At 44.8% G+C, this 19,094-nt stretch overlaps 1 protein-coding gene across 1 annotated transcript; it reads right to left on the bottom strand.

Annotated features, from left to right (window-relative positions):
- Positions 1–7,928: 7,928 nt before the first annotated feature.
- On the bottom strand, positions 7,929–17,130 carry LOC128330953 (serine protease 27-like). The gene is made up of 6 exons (XM_053264320.1): positions 17,077–17,130; positions 16,697–16,967; positions 16,367–16,529; positions 15,568–15,839; positions 13,166–13,338; positions 7,929–8,325 (listed from the first exon to the last, which is right to left on the bottom strand). The coding sequence occupies exons 1-6, from the start codon at positions 17,128–17,130 to the stop codon at positions 8,008–8,010; spliced, it is 1,251 nt and encodes a 416-aa protein (XP_053120295.1). The 3' UTR covers positions 7,929–8,007.
- Between the last annotated feature and the right edge of the window lie 1,964 nt (positions 17,131–19,094).

Raw genomic sequence — 19,094 nt, 5'->3', positions numbered from 1 at the left:
AGAACAATTTAAAAACAAGTTTTAAAAAGCTGAGAAAGCCTGGTCGAAGAGATGTGTTTTCTGAAGTTTTTTTAAAATTGCCATACTTAAGTTTCTTCTCACAACAACCCTTCAAAGCAGGCCAGGCCATTTAAGTGGCTGGCTCAGTGTCACCCAGCAAGTGTCATGGTTGAATGAGGATCTGGACCTGGGTTTTCCCAGTCCTAATCCAGCACTCTAACCACCACGCTGGCTGCCAACATACTTACAGACTTCTGCCAGGGCAATTAATCTCCATCCTGTGTACCTTACTTCATTCTCCATAAAAGGGTGATTCACTGATGATATCTGGTCTTTGGGATCTTCACCGTCCCCATCTAAGCCACGTGTAGATAGTGTCCCAGCTCTCTGTCTTCAGCCTCATCACTAGCAAGCTTGGTAGGGCAACAATATCCTCATAAAAACCTATATAGAAAGAAGCAGTCCCTGCCCCCAGGCAAAATTACTATACCTTGTTGAAACAGAATTGAAATCTCTTTCATGAGGCCTAGTGTCTCATGAAACAAACAGGCCTCTTTAGTAAAAGATGTTATCAGAAAAATTGTCCATAATCTTACAGAGGGGTGAAGCCTGTGATAAACACAATTTATTATCAAGTCTCTAATCAGGAGCTGTGAAAAGAGGGTATGGGTTTCACAGTAACACAGAGAAAGCTAGATCCTTTTAAGCTGGGAAGTCTTCCAGGTGAAGGCAAATCAGTACTTGGGAACTCCCTGCCTCTTGGTATAACTGACTACAGGAGTGGCATCTGGAATTCAAAAGTTCTCTGCAGAGGCAAAACAGGGCTGGCTGTGAGGCAATTTTTAGTTTTTAAGCCTTAGACCATTTTATAGTGGCTCTCAGTGTACATGGTTACAAAAATATTGCAAAGACATAAAAAAAAAACAACCCTAGTATTTACAACTCATTTTATCCATTCAGTTTAACGCCCCCCCTTTTTTTTTATTTCCAAAATTCCCCAAACGGTTTACACATTTTTTACACTTAAAAAATAAGTAAAGATGGATTTATTCATTTAAACATTGAGATGTGCATTATCTTTATGCATGAACATTACTAATCCAGTATTCCTGGTTCTACTTGCAGACTGCTAAAGGGTTAATTCGCCCTATTTCAACTTTAAGAGAAGCACAATCGTTTAAAGAAGAATTGTTCAGTATATGACCAAGGTGTTGTCCATCTTCAGAGCATAAAAACTCCCTTTTACTTCCTCATGAAAGTGCTTCCAAACAACTCCATCCACCAAAATCACCCAACCTTCCCATAAGAAAATGTTCAAAAAAGTTACAAGCAAAATCCTGAGTGTTTACAGAAAGCGGCCATAAACATACACGGCATAGTATTAAACTATTTTCTGCAGCTAGTTATCTTACATTTCATCTTAATGGTGAAATATGCTTTAAACCTCTTGATAAAAAGTTCAGTGAATTAGAATAGGTTGCAGACTGGAGTTCCCAGCTAGCTATTCCTCTGACTGGCTGGCATCTAACTAGAAGTTTGGCTGGGGTCCCAAGAGATTTTATTGAAGCAGGGGGAGAGGAAGAGGCTCCAACTCTCTCCAAGACTCACATACCATGGTTAAAATACAGGAATTACACTTTTTACATTTAGCTACAATAAGAAGAAACATGGTGGTCCCTTTTCTTTCCATTTTCCAAAATCATATATACCTTAAACATGTCCAAAACCCATATTTAGGAGTCAATAGAATAAACAGCTGCCTATTGTAAACTGCATGTGGTATGCAAGGCAAAAGGTGCTTGTGTTTGCCCACAAGCACGCTTAAGTCCTGGCACAGGATAGCAGCCTATGAGCAATTAAATTCTACAGGCTTTTTCTCAACTTCCTTTTTCTTCCACCTGCCTGAGACCATTTTAACTCTTTCTTTGTGCTTAACACTTCATAGAAGTTATATATATTTCCAGATCTGGCTTCCTCTTTTTTTTCTTTTTGTCAGGACAGAACAAACGACACAACAACACCAAGACAAAACACACACTACACACTTAAACGGTAAAACTTTACACGTCCTGTTCTTCATACGAAGTGATCTCTCTCTCTCTCTCCATAATTCCAAAAATCGCTGCGCATATTGGTGTTCTACAAATTTACCATGGTGTGTACAAAATATTAGCAATTGCAAAATAATTTAATATTTCAACCAACTCTCTGGTGGCCACCTTTCAGATCACCCGAGCTCATAATAAGGCCAAACTTCAGAACAATACTGGATAAGATGCTTCTTACTCAGGATATCCCCACCAAGCTTTTTCCAGTTCTTCAGAACACATTGCAATGGAGTGCACTCTTTACTTTTTACCTTAGGGGACTCTAAACCCTCTCTACTCTGAGCGACGCCCATCGCATCTACGGGTGGTCCTGGTCTGGCCTATCTGCCTCAGACTCTTGGTACCACACAGCGGTTTTCGCCCATGTCTCCTTGGTACCAGCTAACGGCTTTTGCCTAACTGGGATTTAACCCTGGTGCCAACTAACGGTTTTCACCCACTGGGATTTCAACAACAACCCCCCTTGGCTTATTGGGACTTACCACGCTCCTGGGCCCTTCCTCTCGACCGGTCACAACCCCGTGAAGTGGTTCCTCAAGAAGAGCTTTTCCTTGAGGCGTCACCAGTTAGTAGCGAGCGGCGGACGGCAGGAATCCACAGGAGTCTATTCCTCGGTAAAACTGACCGATGCATGGCGGTCTGGATTCCAGTGGATCCTTTGTTGGCCTCTCAGCTCCCAGACTGGGGAGGCTGGTGCTCCCCCCTTCCCGGCCAATGCACCAATCTGATATACCAAAAACAGGTTCTTGTCTGGGTGGTGTAAAAACGCCAATCAACACAAAACAAGAGGAAAAGCTTAAAGGTTTGTTTCTGCAGAAATAAAGGCTATTGGGGGTGGCACCCAAATCGAGAGCCAAGTCCTTTGTTTGTTACAAGCATTTATACCCCAACATTAGCATTTCTCCCCCAAATCTCTCTGCCATTTGATACTAGAGAGATAACACATAGAAGGGCCAATAGAGAAGATCCAGGCCCAACTGGCATTTTTGACCCTGTTCTTGTCTTTTGTTTATCCTTTGTATAATTCTAACACTGACTTGTTACATTTGAATTACATCCGAGATGGCCTCTTGGCTCATCCCTTATCTTCAAGGCCTTGTTCTTTGTTTTTAGAACATGGGGAGTGTGAAAAATGTATACATTCAAGAATGCAAAGCGGGGGCCCCTACAGGTCTTAGAAAGTTCAAGCCTCTAACTAACATGAATATTTCTAACTAAGCTGAAATGGAGTCCAGGAATCAAAATGGAGTCACTTTGGTTCACATAGCATATCACTGAGATAACATCAGAGTCCACACAATTCAGATGTAACATGAAACTGGAGGTAAACGGGGAAGAAGTTGGAACTCTGTATGTCCAAATATTTCACGGCAAAAGTGACCTGTGGTTTGCCCCGCCAAACTCCCATTTGAACCTTCAGTTTGTAGTAAGTTTCGCCACTGCAACCTGAGGTTTGGCCACTCTGTTATGTCTGAATGCATGTGCCACCGTATCCGCGGTTTTGTGTTGCTTTTGGAATCACAATCATAGAAGCGGCAGCACAGACCTGCCCGAGATCACACCTGCTCCATTCCTATTTCTAGCCAGCTATCCGAGTACTCAGCTTGCCTCCCCAGCTCCAATCCAACAAAGCAGTTACCTGGCAACATGGATGCTGCCACGTCCCATCCCAAGCTTCTCAGCCTGTCAAACAGCACAGTCACACAGGGGCATGCACTCTTCCTGGCAATTGGGAGAGAAAGGGAATGGGATGGCAAGATGGGCACCAAGTGCCTTGCTCTCCAAATGTGAAGTGGCAATGATGGATGTTCACAAGCACACCCCTTTGAAATGGCAGCATAGGCAGGGCAGCCCCATTAGAGTGCTGAGACAGAATCATACAGCAGGGTGGCAATACCCAGGCTGGGGTTTAAAAGGCAGCCCCAACCAGAAATTCATTAATGGCTAAGATCTATTTTTTATATAATTATGTTGGGGAAGGGTGGGCATCCCCTTCTCCTTGGGGGAATGTATGCGGTCCCTAGGCTTACTCATGAGAAGGGCCAGGCAGTAGGAACAGCATTGCCCCAGTGAAATGAATGATTCGACATGTGTGATGACAACAAATGCTTTTCCTGAGTAGACCTCTCACTCATGAGCATGTACAGTTATGGATTCCCCCTTTACAACTCATAACAACCATCTGTGAGGACAGGGATGTCAGGCTGAATCACCAATAATGTGTGATGACAAAATTTCCCCTTCTCTCATGAGAGTGTCAGGCCATGGAGGTCAGATGGCAGATATTACCCAGCCAGGTTGCTCTATATAAGCAAGCTGCGGGGCCTTGGGGCAGCAATGGAGAAGGGCCGTTCCTGAGTAGCCACCAGACGAGCTGGTGGCACCTGCAGAAGGACCACCCCAGGAGATCTCAATAGATGGCAGGTCTCATAACAAAGAAGGTGTTCTCTTAAGTATCCTGGACCTAACCTGTTTAGTGCTGTATAGGTTATAACCAGCACTTTGTATTTTGTCCAGAAACATATTGGTAGCCAGTGCAGTTCTTTTAGTATAGGTATGATGTGGTCTCTTCAAGATGACCCAGAGACCAACCTGGCTGCTCCATTTTGCACCAATTGCAGTTTCCAGACTACACACAGAGGCAGCCCCACATAGAGCACATTACAGTAATCAAGTCTGGAGGTTACAAGCATATGCTACACTGTTTTGAGCTCTTTTATCTCAATAGACTTACAGAGCTGGCATATCCATCAAAGCTGATAGAAAGCACTTCTGGTCACTGCCTCAACTTGAGACACCAGAGAGAGGTTTGCATCCAACAGCACTCCCAGACTATGTACCTTTCCTTCTGTGGAAGCGTAACCCCATTCAGGATAGACAGACTGAAGTTGTCTCCTGAATTTTGAGCCTGCACAATAAGCACCTCCATCTTATTTGGATTTAGTCTCTGTTTGTTAGCCCTCATTCAGCCAATTACTGCCTCCAGACAGGCATTAAGGGAGGTTATGTATTTTTCTGATGATGCTGACATGGAGAAATAGATTTTGATGTCATCAGCATACTGATAACACCCAGCTCCAAATCCCCTGATGATCTCTCCCAGAGATTTTATGGAGATGTTAAAAAAGCATTGGAGACACTATGGAGCCTTGTGGAACTCCATCTTGGAGCTCATGTTTGGAAGAGCAAATGACACCATCTGGAATCTGCCAGAGACATAGGAGTGGAACCACTGCAAAGCAATGCCTCCCACTCCCAACCCACTCAGATGCTCCAGAAGAATACCATGGTCAATGGTGTCAAAAGCCATCAAGAGATCCAAAAGGACCAACAAAGTCACACTCCCTCTGTTAATTCCTAATAGGAGGTCATCCATCAGGCCAACCAAGACGGTCTCCACCCCATAGCCAGCCCAAAAACCCGTATGAAATGGGAGTCTAAGGAGTCTAATTGTGTGAGAGAGAACTTGTGCCAATGATGTCACTGCAGCACAGGCACTGTCAGTGATTCTTTTTTCTGGCCATATTTGAACCGTGTTTCATGTTGAGAAAGACAGATACTCTTTTACTGTGCGCTTCTGCAGTGTTTTTCAAGGAATGGTTGCAAAATGCATTGCAAATTGCAATGTGAAACTTGTGTGCACTCTGTGAGTGCAGCTTGTTCCAGCCATGGGGAAAGGTTAGAAATTTGGTGGGGGAAAGGTTAGAAATTTGTTTAAAATTGCGTGCTTGCCCATTTCTCTTGTGAGTTAGATGGTAGGTAGCACCCATCATGCCCTACCATACAACCCACTTTGGTGTCCCTGGGAGCTACCCATGGAAAACAATGGGGTGCTTCGAGTTTCCCCATTGTTTCCTATGGCCGAAACACTCGAAAGATTTCAAGTTTTATTCTGTTGAAACAACCAGATGTTTTGAAAAAGGTTTCAACCATTTGCAATTTGTTTCAAACTTGAAACAAAACACAAAATCCATTACGTGCACATCCCTAGCGTTCACTGGTTGAGCTTGTCTGTTGATGGGTCTGCCACAAAGGCAGAAAGCAGGGCATTCAAGAAGGGTGAAAAATCAAACTTCATAACACCACAAGAAGGCACTACACAGCTTGACCAAACATACAGAACTGGTTCCAACTATTCTAGGAATAAAAACCACACCCATCTGCTAGGGGAGGAGAGAAGTAGCAACCAACAATGACACGTGGTCTTAACATAACACATACACACAATACCAGAGTCAGGATGGAGAATCTAGCATAGATGCAAAGCTATTATTGTGGTGGTGACATATGTTCAAGATCATTTATTTATTTATTTATTTGAAATATTTCTGTACCACCCGAAACTTGTGTCTCTGGGCAGTTTACAATTAAAATCATTTAAAACATTAAATCAATTAATTAAAATCATTTAAAAGATTAAAAACATTTAAAATCCAGTATTAAAATTATTTAAAACTATAAATCTAATTAAAAGCCTGGGTGAATAAATGTGTCTTCAGTGCATTTTTAAAAGTTGCCAGAGATGGGGAATTTCTTATTTCAACAGGGAGCACATTCCAAAGTGCAGGGGCTGCAATGGAGAAGGCCCATTCCCAAGTAACTGCCAAATGAGTTGGCGGCAGCTGCAGACGAACCTCTCCAAATGATCTTAGAAGGTGGTGGGGCTCATGGCAAAGAAGATGTTCTCTTAGATACCCAGGGCCTATGCTGTTTAGGGCTTTATAGGTAATGACCAGCACCTTATATTTTGCCCAGAAACATATCGGCAGCCAGTTCAATTCCTTCAACACAGGAGTAATATGGGTCTAGATAATCAGTTTCCTCCAAGTTCGCCTGTAGCTGGGAGGCCACCACCTTGCCCAACCATGGAAGGTTGGAGACAGGCCTGTAATTATTATTTAATTCTGAGGGATCCAAGGCAGGCTTCTTCAGATGCGGTCTAATGATTGCCTCCTTAAAACAAGGAGGCATCCTGCCCTCCCTCAGAGAAGCATTTATAATCTCTACCAGGCCCTCTACAACAGCCTCCCTGCCAGATAGTATAAGCCATGTTGGACAAGGATCAAGAGGACAGGTGGTAGGCCGCACCATTCCAAGCAACTTGTCCACATCCTCATTAGTCACGAACTGAAACTGATCCAGATTCATCACATAAGAGGAGCTGCTGGACACCTCGGCATCAGACTATGTAACAATTGTGTCAGGTTTGTGAATGACAGGATCCAGGGCCATTCCAGGTTTCAGAGAACCCTTGCGAAATGACCTTCAAGGACTCCCTCCTACCAGGGTACCCTCATCCTAGTGGCTAAGGGATCACTAGCCTGCTTAACAAAAGTTTTCACCTCATCTCTGCAAAATAGATGATTTGCCTTTCTTTATGTTACATCGTTCCCCCTCTGCCACATCACCCATGTGACAATGTAGAAACAAGAACTAGCGGACTCATTACTGTGAAGAGTCTTGGAGAAGAGTGGCTGGGGATGATGGGAGCTGTAGTTGAACAATGAGAGCAGAAGTTGTGCAGCCCTGAGTTAAATAAAGGACCCATGTGTCCATTATGGCTGATAAGAAGGTTCAGTGTGTGGGCTCTACACTGCATAGAGTGCTGTTGGTGGGGGATGAGGGAGAGAAAGCAGTTAGATCTTGACTGTTGGGAATGGCAGTTGAGACTGTTAGACAAAGGTTAGCTGCGGACTGACAGGAAACAGTTGGCTAAGAGGCAACACTGAAGCAAAAAGAAAGAAGCTATGTGGCCAAGCAAGAGAACTGAACTGTAAAGAGTATTGAGAGCAACTTGGCAAGATAAGGGCCCTCAACAGGCACCGAAACATTAATATAATTTATTTCTTAGGTTTAAAAAACAAAGAACCACAACCTTCAACATGTCTGTAGCTGATGCTTAATATGCTGATGCATAATAAAGACAGCATAGCAGTATTAGCAGCAGGAGCCAGGGATGTCCCTTGTTGAGGTCACCACTCCCCCCGTGGAGGTCACCACTCCCCCCATTAAGGTCACCACTCCCATTCCCATCCTTGGACAAGATGATGTTAAAAGCCACTTCTGGGACATGTTTCAAGATCCAACTGCTGTGGGCACTGACTCGGGTGTAGACACCAGGGCTGTTAGGGGCGGCACAACCAGCACCCCAGCTCACCACACCGGCCAGGAGCCAAGCCCCATCCCAAGGGCAAATCAGTGGTCCTCCAGAGTCCCCCTGTGGAGGAAAAAGAGTAAATGGTTACACTCCAAGAATATGTCGTGCAGAGTCCCCACCACCACCTGTGCTTTTCCATCTCATGTGAAAAATGATGTTAGTGAGGGCAATTGTGTATGGCCGGTGATTCCTATGGTGTAATGAAAGCCACGTCCCTCTTATCATGGGTGGGCCACTAACCCTGCTGTTCCTTGTGTGTATAATAATGGACAAGAGAACATGGCAGGGGCATGCCATGTTCTATCTATAACAGGGATTCCAAGATGTTGTTGACTACAGCTCCCAGCATCCCCAGCTGCAACGGCTGTCCAAGGATTCTAGGAATTGTAGTCAACAATATCTGGGAATCCCTGTTACAGGGAACACTGGGCAGGGGGCATTTCCTCCTAACAATCAGTTCCAGAGCACTCTCAGTGGTCATGCTACAACCTGGGAACTCTCTCTCAAGGATATAATCAGCCCTCCATCTTTGTTAGCTGCTCCAAAAGGCAAACCTAGAAGGTTTCAGGATAGCAGGTCCAATTGTGTGAAGCAGAGAAAACAGCTTTCAGTTTTGCAGCAGAAACCTGTGTGAGTGGTTGGGCCTGAATGATCTCTTCAGGGGGTGGAACAATTCCCTGGATGGACTAAAAACTTGAAATAGTTATTATTTGGCACATTTATATATCGCCCCATATGCAAATCTCTGGGTAGTTTACAACCTAAAACACAACAATTAAAACATTAACACAATTCAAACAATTTAAAATATAGATAAAAACTCAACTTTAAACCTATAAATAAACTAGTTTGCAAATAACTAGCTACTTGCTTATGTTGACAAGTTATTAGGAGATGTCTGCACTGTCTTGCTATTCTTACATATCCAATAATATTGTCACAACTTTTGCTGAACATTTCTTTGGTAGGCGGATTGCTAATGAGTATAGCCCCAGGAGTTTGGTTGACATTTCCTCACTGGGAGCAAATGGATAGGAGATAGTGAGGAAACATCCCATTGATGTCTTCTCAATGGAAGCTAATGGTTTAGAGCAGGGATTCTCAACGTTGGGTCCCCAGATGTTATTGGACTTCAGCTCCCATAATTCCCAGCCCCAGTGGCCTTTGGTTGGGGATTATGGGAGCTGAAGTCCATTAACATCTGGGGACCCAACATTGAGAATCCCTGGTTTAGAGCAGTGGTTACAAACCTGTGGTCCTCCAGATGTTGCTGAACTACAATTCCCAGCATACCCAGCCACAATAAATTGTAGCTGGGGATGATGGGAGTTGTAGTTCAGCAACATCCGGAAGACCACAGGTTGGGAACCCCTGGGAATGATGTGTATCTCATTCAAAAATACAACATCTCTCTGTATTTTGGAATGAGGTACCTCCCAGAGCTTGCAGAAAGTGAACTCACCCTATCCCTAGCTAAGGAGAAAGATGTAATGTAAGGTTTCTGTCTGAAGGGAAAGCAGTGCTGCAATCTGAAAGTAACAGAGAGTTGGGGGAGGGGAAGAGAGAGAGAGAGAGAGAGAGTTAGTTCTCTGTGTTGGTTGAAGGTAAATAGCTTCTTGGTTTATTGGGGTGAATGGGCCAGAGTGAATGGGCCAGAGTTTGAGGTGAATGATCAAGATTACCTAGCTGCACTCCTGCTAATGTGGGGCGAGAATATCTTCTGCTTTTTACAAGTGCCTTTGGTTCCACTTGTATATTCAAACGGAAAACAAAGAGACCACAAATTTCTTTCATCCAAAGAAAACCAAACCCAAATTGTACTGCCCCTGGTATTTCTTCCTGCTTGAGAAAATGGGGAGTGCATAAAAATAAAAGCCCTCTCCTTATACACACAGACCCCACCCATGATCATAATGAGCATTTTGCTGCTGTGAAAGGCAAGTGATATCATGCCATCCGACATATGGGCACACACAGCCTTTGCTTATTTCCCCCCTTCTGCCTACTTCCTTGTTCTCCTCCGGTCCACATTATGTTCAACACTGACTATATATAACAACTTTGATGTTGCAGTCAGCCCTGCAACCAGTTGCAGTCAACCCTGCAAGGGTTCCTCGCCCCATCTAGAACCTTGCTTCAACCCCCAGCATTATTTTTTTTTAAACTTGCTTTTTCATTTTTGGTATGACAATGACAGCCTCTGTTTAAAGAATGACAGCTTGTTTTAAGGAGAGGAACAATGATGGGTTTTTTTAAATTGCAGGTGGTGTTGGTACTCCCTCCAAACGTTCAGTAGGAGGAAACCAAAAGTCTGGTCATTCAGGATTTCCCCTGACTCGGGGTGGATTTTTCATGATTACAATTACCCTATGATTTCTTAAGCATTCCTGAAAAAACACCCTAACATATTTTACGGGTGTGCGTTTCGTTTTGGATACAAAATGTTTTGTGCCCCAAACAGACCATTTTGGCTGTTTTGTAGCTGAAACAAAACACCCAATGCTCAAAACAGAAAATTTTGTAGCCAAAACAAAATGTCCCTGTTTCGGATACAAAATATTGTGTTGTTTCAGCTGTTTTGGAACTCCATTTTGCAATCACAAAAAGTCTTTCTCCTTCAGTCTCCATTTGGAGTTTTGACATCTGTTTGAATTTCCGGCCCTTCCAGCCTGCAGACTGGCCAGCGAAAGCATGGGCTGATCAGCTGGTAATTGCCTCCTTATTCCTTTTAAGGAAATTTAAGAGTAAAATTTATCCTCATTGGCCAGTGGGGCAGTGTGCATTTACCCTCATTGGCCAGTGGGGCAGTGTGCACACTGTGTGGGGCAGTGTGCATTTCATTGTTGTTTCACACTTCTGTGTGTAGAACAATTGCATTTCTGGGGGGGATGTGCATGTGCATGACCTTTGGAAATCTGCCTGGTTCTTTGCAAAGCTCTGCTGTTGTTGTTGATGTGTGATGTTGATGTTATTTGGGATGGATTTGGGGCAGAAAGGGGGCTTTGGGACAGAAGAGTGGGTTAGGTGGTAATGCACCAATGGGTGCCTGCTGCCACCCAGATTCCAAAGGAATTGGGAAAAGGGCTGATTTTTAAAGTATTTCTGAAGTTTACATGACTTTGGGGCAGATTTGAGGCAGAAAGGGGGCCTGAGAGGCAAAACAGTGAGTTGGGTGGCAATGCCCCAAGGGGTGCCTGCCACAACCCAGATTCCAAAGGAATAGGGCAAAGGGCTGATTTCTTAGGAATTGTTGAAATTTACGCTTCTTTGGTTTCCCCCCCTAGGGAATAATGGAGGTTTCAGCAGACCCATAACTCCACCTATGGGGCACTGAGGTGGCCGGGAGCGAGTGGTGGTGTAGTGAACATAGGGTGCCAAGCACCCCCATGGGTTGCTAACCCATGGGGTGCTGGGTTCTGTTGTTTCTGAGGTGTTCTGAGTGTAGATTCTCTGGCAGCATATGAAATTTTCAACGACAAACCATGAAGCCACTCTCATATGCTACCAGAGAATCTACACTCCAAACACCTCAGAAACAACAGAACTCATTATCCCATGGGTTTAGCAAACCATGGGAGTGGTTGGCACCCCATGTGCTCTACACCACCATTTGCTCTGAGACACCCCTGTGCCCCCCAAGTGCAGTTATGGGGCTGCTGAAACCTCCATCATTCCCTATGGGGAAGAACTTTAAAGACATGTAAACTGTATTAAATCTTTTAAAAATCAGCCCTCTGACCAATTCCTTTGAAATTATTCTGGCAGCTTCCTTGCCCACACTGGGCACTACCACCCACCCTACTCTGCTCTGGGCCACCCCTCCCCCCCCCCCGATGTGAAGCTATACTTTTGCTGAAACCTCCATTATTCCCTATGGGAAAAATCTTAAACTTCAAAAATTCACCAAAAATCAGCCCTTTGCCCAATTCCTCTGAAATTTGGGTGGTAGCTTCCACCCATTGGGCAGTACCACCCCCACCCACTAGTTTTGCCCTAGGGCCATTTTTTTAAAAATCCAAAATGTTTTGGAGTCGGATTTTGCAATTTTGAACAAAGAACAAAATTGGGGTGTTTTGCATTGGCTGATTTCGAACAAAGAACAAAATGAGGATGTTTTGGATTTGGGCCAAAAACAAAAGAGGGGAAAAACCCAAAATGCACAACCCTATGATATCTGAAATTCAGTATTAGAGCTTTCTATTATGGGCTAGAGTTAGGCTTTGGATTTTCCTTTGTGCTGCTTTCCAGTTTCAGTTGTGTCCCCCTACTGCGCCAGAAATAAAGACATGTTTGCCTGCAATGAAGTGATTGAAGAGTTTGTTTTTTCTGAAATCATTATGATAGTGAGTAGACAAAGCAAGGTCAGGTGCTAAATGAGTGTAATAAAGAGGTAACAGAGAAATTATGGCTGTTTGGTACAAGCTCATATCAAATGGTATAATACAATAGTTTTGTTGAGTTTTATTTCCTGGCACATTTAGCACATTGGGCTGCATCACGGAAGTATGGGCATTCTTCGTCACATTTTTCCCTTATTTGATTAATCATAGCAGTGTGTGAATTAGTCTGACTGAAAAACTCTGGGTCTGAGGTGATGTGAAAGGCAGAGTTTTGGTCTGTGAAAGCTCATTTATAAACAGAACTGTTTAACTGATACTGCAATCGTCAAGTGATGAACATACAGGTGTGTGAACCACCTCTGTGATCCTATAATTCTGTATGAGCATGATGAGCATGGGGGAGGGCAGCACCCAGTGGTTACTTGATGGGGTAGAGAAAGCACCTGTGTTGGCACCCTGCATGTATTTCATGTGTTTCAGGACTGTGCCCTGTCGTGAAAATCCCCTGTCAATGACAAAGTCCAGGCTGAAATCACAGCATGCCAAATGTGCTTGCTTACCTGGCAGGAATCCTTCATCCCTTCCAAGTAGCCTGCACACATCATGTCATCCTGGATTATCCTGGTGTTCTGCTGGGTTGTATTTAACATGCGGCTGAAGAGGTCCTCACACATGGCAGAATCCACAAGTGGAACCAGAACTTCCTGTAAGGGTTCTGGATAAGGGAGCACAACTGGCAGAGAGAAAATGATGATGATGTATATTCAGAGCTAAATTTGACCCATGCTTCATTCAGAAAGTAGCCACCTAATGGTGCAGCGGGGAAGCAACCTGCCTAGAGAGCAGGAGGTTGTTGGTTTGAATCCCCGCTGGTGTGTTTCCCAGAATATGGGAAACTCCTGTATCAGGAATCAGCAATACAGGAAAGTGCTGAAAGGCATCATCTTATACTGCGCAGGAGAAGGCAATGATAAACCACTCCAAGAAAACCAAATCGCTCTGTGATTGCCAGGAGTCAACACTGACTTGATGGCACAATCTTTTCTTTTCTTTTTCCTTCATTCAGAAAACCTGTTTTTGACATTTTCCACAAATATTTATTTTATTTTATTTTTACCATTTCTGGCCAGCCTACAACTTTGGAATATTCACCTTAGTGTTTGGAATATTTACCTGACCTATCTCGTTGTAGGGAACAAGCTTTAAAAAAAAAAAAAAAGCCAAGGCTTTTAGTGAATTGATGTAGCTACTTCTGAGTTTTGAAAATCATCATCCATGTGTGTGTGTGTGTGTGTGTGTGTAAAGTGTGTGTAAAGTGTGCTGTCAAGTCAATTTCGACTCCTGGTGCCCACAGAGCCCTGTGGTTTTCTTTGGTAGAATACAAGCGTGGTTCACCATTGCCTCCTCCCTCACAGTATGAGTTGATGCCTTGCCAAATATAGTACCAGCAGGCAGGCGCGGCTCGTCAGCTCTCCTCCGGGGGGCGGCGGGCAGCTTCTTTAAGGTAAATGGAGCCGGCGCTCCGTGCCGCCCAGCAGCCCCTGCGGTGCACCGCTCACCTGCCTGCTGGCCGGGGCTCACCTCCACAGGAGCCAGGTGAGTGGCAGAGGCGATTCCCTTCCATGGGGGCTGCTGGGTGGCACGGAGCACCGGCTCCGTTTACCTTAAAGAAGCCACCCGCCACCCCCGGAGGAGAGCTGACTAGCCGCGCCTGCCAGCAGGGATTAGAACCGGCAACCTTCTGCTTGTTAGTCAAGCATTTCCCTGCTGTGTGTGTGTGTGTGTGTGTGTGTGTGTGTGTGTGTAGTACACACACACATTTCACAGAGAAAAATTGGGACACTCTTTTGTACCTTCAGCAAGGGCGGGACACCTGCTAACTGGGCAAAGAGGCACCTTTTAATATGGAGATTCTCTTTATTTAGCAGGGGGAGAGTAACTGACCCTATCCACCCCCAGCACAGTACCTCCAGTGACTGTTGCTGGTGTCTATCTTGTGTTTCTTTTTAGATTGTGAGCCCTTCGGGGACAGGGATCCATCTAAATTTATTTATTATTTCTCTGTGTAAACCGCCCTGAGCCATTTTTGGAAGGGCGGGATAGAAATTGAATGAATGAATGAATGAATGAATGAATGAATGAATGAATGAAGTTCTCACACAGGAGATAATTTTATTCCCGCCTGCCCCCCACCATCCATTACGACAAATTTTTTTAACGCATTCCCCAATCTCCCCCAAACACAATATAGAGACAGTGATTTATTTACCAGAGCCAGACACCAGGGATATCTCAGTGGATAGAAAATCTACTTTGCATGCAGAAAGTTTCAGGTTCGATCCCTGACAGCACCTCCAGCCTGGCTAAGAAACACTCCTGTCTGAAAGCTCAGAGAGCCACTCCCAGGAGCTGTCCCAGACAGCAGGCTTTAGTGTGGGTTTACTGCGAGGCTTTACTGCGAGTTTGAAGCCCCCCCCCCCCCCCGCAAATGATGCAAAAAGTGGATTTTTTTTTACCCTGGATATAAATTGTACTACACTCTAACATGCAATGAAAACCTAAATTGTGTGTGAAGTGCTCCCTGATAGCTTGCAGGGATTTCAGGGTAAATTTGGCCGATATTTGAATGCACACTTGCATTCCGGAGGAGATGCAAACTAAAAGCTGGGTGTGAAAAACTTTCAGTCCGTGTAGACCAGGGTTTCCTAACCTTGGGCCCCCAGATGTTGTTGGACTACAACTCCCAGAATCCTCAGCTGCAATGGCTTTTGCTTGGGGGTTATGGGAGTTGTCGTCCAACAATATCTGGGGGCCCAAGGTTAAGAAACCCTGGTGTAGACAATACTGAGCTACATGGAGCAATGGTCTGACTCAGTAAAAAGCAGCTTCCAGAAAACAGGGACACTTGGAGGGTGCCAGAAACAAGTTCCGTTTGCGCAAACACAGAGATCCTCTAACTCACCTCCTGTTTCAATGTCTCCCCATCCTGTGACCCAACAGCCCAACTTGTCAGGGAAGAAGATGTTGTACCCTGGGATGCAGGCCGGCTGGATGAGCTGGGTAAAGCTGACAGGGGTCTCCAGTTCCACAAGTGCAATATCATTGCCATCTATGACTCCCAAGTATTTGGAGTGGATGATGATTTTCTTCACTCCGACAAATTTTGCTCCTGGGCTGGGATGTGAGAGATTGTGTGCCCCCAACAGGATGTCATACAGGGAGGGCACTAAGATACTGTAGATGGAGATATTGGATGAGGCATAGGAAAGAAACACAAGGATGAATTCAGAGCAGCTCTGGGTTCGAAACACAACTATGCAGGGGGCTGAACAAGTTCTAGTGGGTAAGGAAAAGAGGAACCTGAAAACCTGACTGGGGGAGTCATATTGGACTCTATAATTTGGAGCAACAGTATGCCTAAAACTCCTAGGAGGGCAGTGAATTTTATATATTAGTAGGAAAACCTAACAAGAAAGCATTTGGATTTTCCAGAAAAGGGGTGGGACTTAGTGTGTGTGGACTGAGAATATGTAGTTCAGGATCCTCAGGGAGGAATGTGGGACCTCATCACTTGACACAGATAGCAGAAAACTGCTGACAGCTATTCCGAACACCTGAGCTCTGCATAATGGAACAGGAGGAACTAGCAGCCAGGATGCCCAGGTTCCCTACCAAGGAAGTACAATCTCATACATTAGTTTCAGAAGACCTCGAAAGTTCTGTCTGAAGGAAGTGAAGCCTAGTGGCTACTGTCCTCTCACCTGCTAAAGCAATGTGCAGCTGTGAGTACCCAGTTGGAAGAGATGAGGCTCCCCCCACATATATGCGTGCCTAGAAGTTGCAGGCTGACCTGCCAGGGCCATGCGCCGGCCTCAGCCTCCTCACCACCTACAATTCGGGTAGATGGGACCCGGTGGCCACAGGCTGTGAGGAAAGGAAGATGAGAAAGTCAGCAGGATGGAATGGAAATCTCTGCAGTAGTCAAAGTGCCAGATTTGGGAATCAGAGTCAAAGTTAGGAATCAAACTCTGAGGCTCAGGGTTCCTGGGAGTAAATCAGCTGGAAATATAGTAGCGGACATGGTTGCTCACCTGGTGCTTGCTGGGTCTCTACAATACCTGCAAAGACAGAGACAGGTGGGAGGTCAGCAAGGGTGGCTCCAGAGAGGGGGTGAGGGGCTTGTTCTCCCCCCAGACAAGTAGCTTGTTCTCCCACATGCCGCCGCCTCCCCCCCGCCCATTTCTGTTTCAGAAGTCTAACACGAGGGAAATAGCTTGCCCACCCGGCCTCTTCACCTTCTGTCCTCCACCTCACCTCATTTTTTCCACTGGTAGCATCACAGAGGTTAAAAGACAAAATATCCTGTCAACTGGTAGGGTTGGAACTGAAATGTCTCCAAAGTGAAATTCAAAATGGAATTTCAGGGTTAAACTAATGAGGAAACTGAAATTTGAAGAATATGAGGTCCCACATCCCTCCCAGAGGATCCAGGACTCATCAGTCCTGGATCTATACCACTATCCATGTCGTCACATCCCTTTTCTGCAAAGTTGAAATGCTTTCCTACTGATCTATGAGACCGACTGTCCTCCTTGGAGTTTTGGGTAATAGGCCAATTGTTGCTCCAAAGCAGTAGGCCCAATAGGACTCCACCCACCCCCCGCATCAGGTTTTCGCAGGTCCTGTGGAGAACCCGACTTTTAGTCATCCCCACTGACAGACCTTCCAGTGGCTCTGACACTCCATTTTGAGTCTCCCCTTCCTCCTCACACAGGCATGGAGCTCTGCTGTACACCACATATGCTTGCAGTTACGCATGTGAGGGTAACGTGACCCTCTCCAGGTCCCAGTCTAACATGCTACTGTTAGACCACAGGAAGGGCATTTTTCTATGGCCAGGTTGACCAGTCTGCTTGACAATGGTTTAGGAAAAACTAGGCTTTGGGGCCCATGATGGCAAAATCATACCTTCTCTGCTGTCTCTACTATGATTTGGTTTATTTAGACAGTTTCAAAGAGTTTCCAAATACCAAAGGGTGTACTTCCGGGGGCACACCAGAGGGCACAACCAAGCACATCTTGGCAATTTTCCCAGTTTAGCTTGAGTTCTACTTCAAAGGCAATTTGAAAGGATGTGGCATTATGACAGGATGAGCATAAACCACAGAAAGTTCTGTATGATGCAGTTGTGATATAGGTAGTTTCATTAAAAACACCTAGATAAAAATTTAGCATCAATTGCACAAATTCTACACACAATATGACTGACCAATTGATTTATAAGCCACATAGGGGTGACGAATTAGGTGATAGGTTATCAGTGGTCTGAATTCTTATGACCAATCATTATATTAAGATGAACAAGGGGACAAAATTGAGGGGATAATGTCAAAACAGGATATAAGACAGGAGGGGCAAATACTGAGGAGACAAGAAAGAAAGTAAGTGTGAAGACAGATAGCTTTCGATACTCGACAGCCAAATTTCTGATTGATGCCTAGAACACGGTGCCTGAACCCTGAAATTGTCTCTTACTGCTGTCTGCTGAAGGAATAAACACTGTTAATTTTTAATCACTTGTCTGTGTGTTTCCATGGGTCTTGGAGGAGCAGAACAAGCCAAGTGAAAGGCAAAGCACCTAGACTTCTGAATGTTCTTTTCCCCTTTGGGAGGAGGGAATTCTGATGTCCCAATCTCTTACACTACACACACTGACACAAGCCCTTGTGCACTCAGAGTGGGACTTTTGTAGTGGCAGTGCTCCTAAGAAGCACCCTTCCCTTCCTTGCTGGCAAAGGAGAGCAGCCAGCCTCTGTGAGCAGGAACTTGCGAGACAACCCACAAGGGCAGGGGGAGAAAGAGAGTCAAAAGAGGAAGGGAGCAAGGGAGAGAAGGAAAGAGAAAATATGAAAGAAGGAAGGATAGAACGAAAAATAAAAAGAAGGAAGGGAAAGAGTGAAATAAAGAAGGGAAGGAAGAAAGAGGGGGAAAGAGAGAATAAAGAAAGGAATAAACAAGGGAGGGGAAGAGAGACAGAAAGAGAAAGAGAGCGACAAAAAAGGATGAGCGAGTGGAGGAGAGAGAAAGAGAGAGAGAGAAAGGGAGGAGAAGAGAGAAAGAAAGAAGGGATAGGCAGGAAGAGCAATAAAGTACTTGTGGTGCAGATGCTCTGCGTGGGGTAAGCTAGTATTTTTTATTGCTTGCAAACTGTTCCTTTAATGTTTCCATAATAAATTAGATTTTTTTCTACCATCACTTTGGCTTATGCTCAGAAGTGCTCTGTCCTGCCTACCCATGCTATTGCTAGGCCATTTTGATACTGAAAAGACTCTGGGGATATATTTTTGAGGCTCACTGACCCCTTTTTGGGAAAAGGTGGGATTTCTGAATCCACAAGCTGGACTTCTCTTTGTCTGCTTTGAAAGTCCAAGCTGTGGATTCTTGAGGCTTCCAGTTGCCTGTGTCCTAACTCAGTGGTGGCAGCGGAAA

Source organism: Hemicordylus capensis, chromosome 6, assembly GCF_027244095.1.
Source record: "Hemicordylus capensis ecotype Gifberg chromosome 6, rHemCap1.1.pri, whole genome shotgun sequence".
NCBI classification, from domain to species: domain Eukaryota; kingdom Metazoa; phylum Chordata; class Lepidosauria; order Squamata; family Cordylidae; genus Hemicordylus; species Hemicordylus capensis.
This window is presented reverse-complemented; position numbering and strand designations above follow the sequence as displayed.

Excerpts from the sequence above, each read along its gene's own strand:
- LOC128330953 (XM_053264320.1), bottom strand. The coding sequence starts at position 17,130 with ATGGATAGTGGTATAGATCCAGGACTGATGAGTCCTGGATCCTCTGGG. Across the intron at positions 16,530-16,696 it reads AGAGACCCAGCAAGCACCAG|CCTGTGGCCACCGGGTCCCA; the intron begins GTGAGCAACCAT and ends CTTTCCTCACAG. Across the intron at positions 8,326-13,165 it reads GGATGAAGGATTCCTGCCAG|GGGGACTCTGGAGGACCACT; the intron begins GTAAGCAAGCAC and ends TTTCCTCCACAG.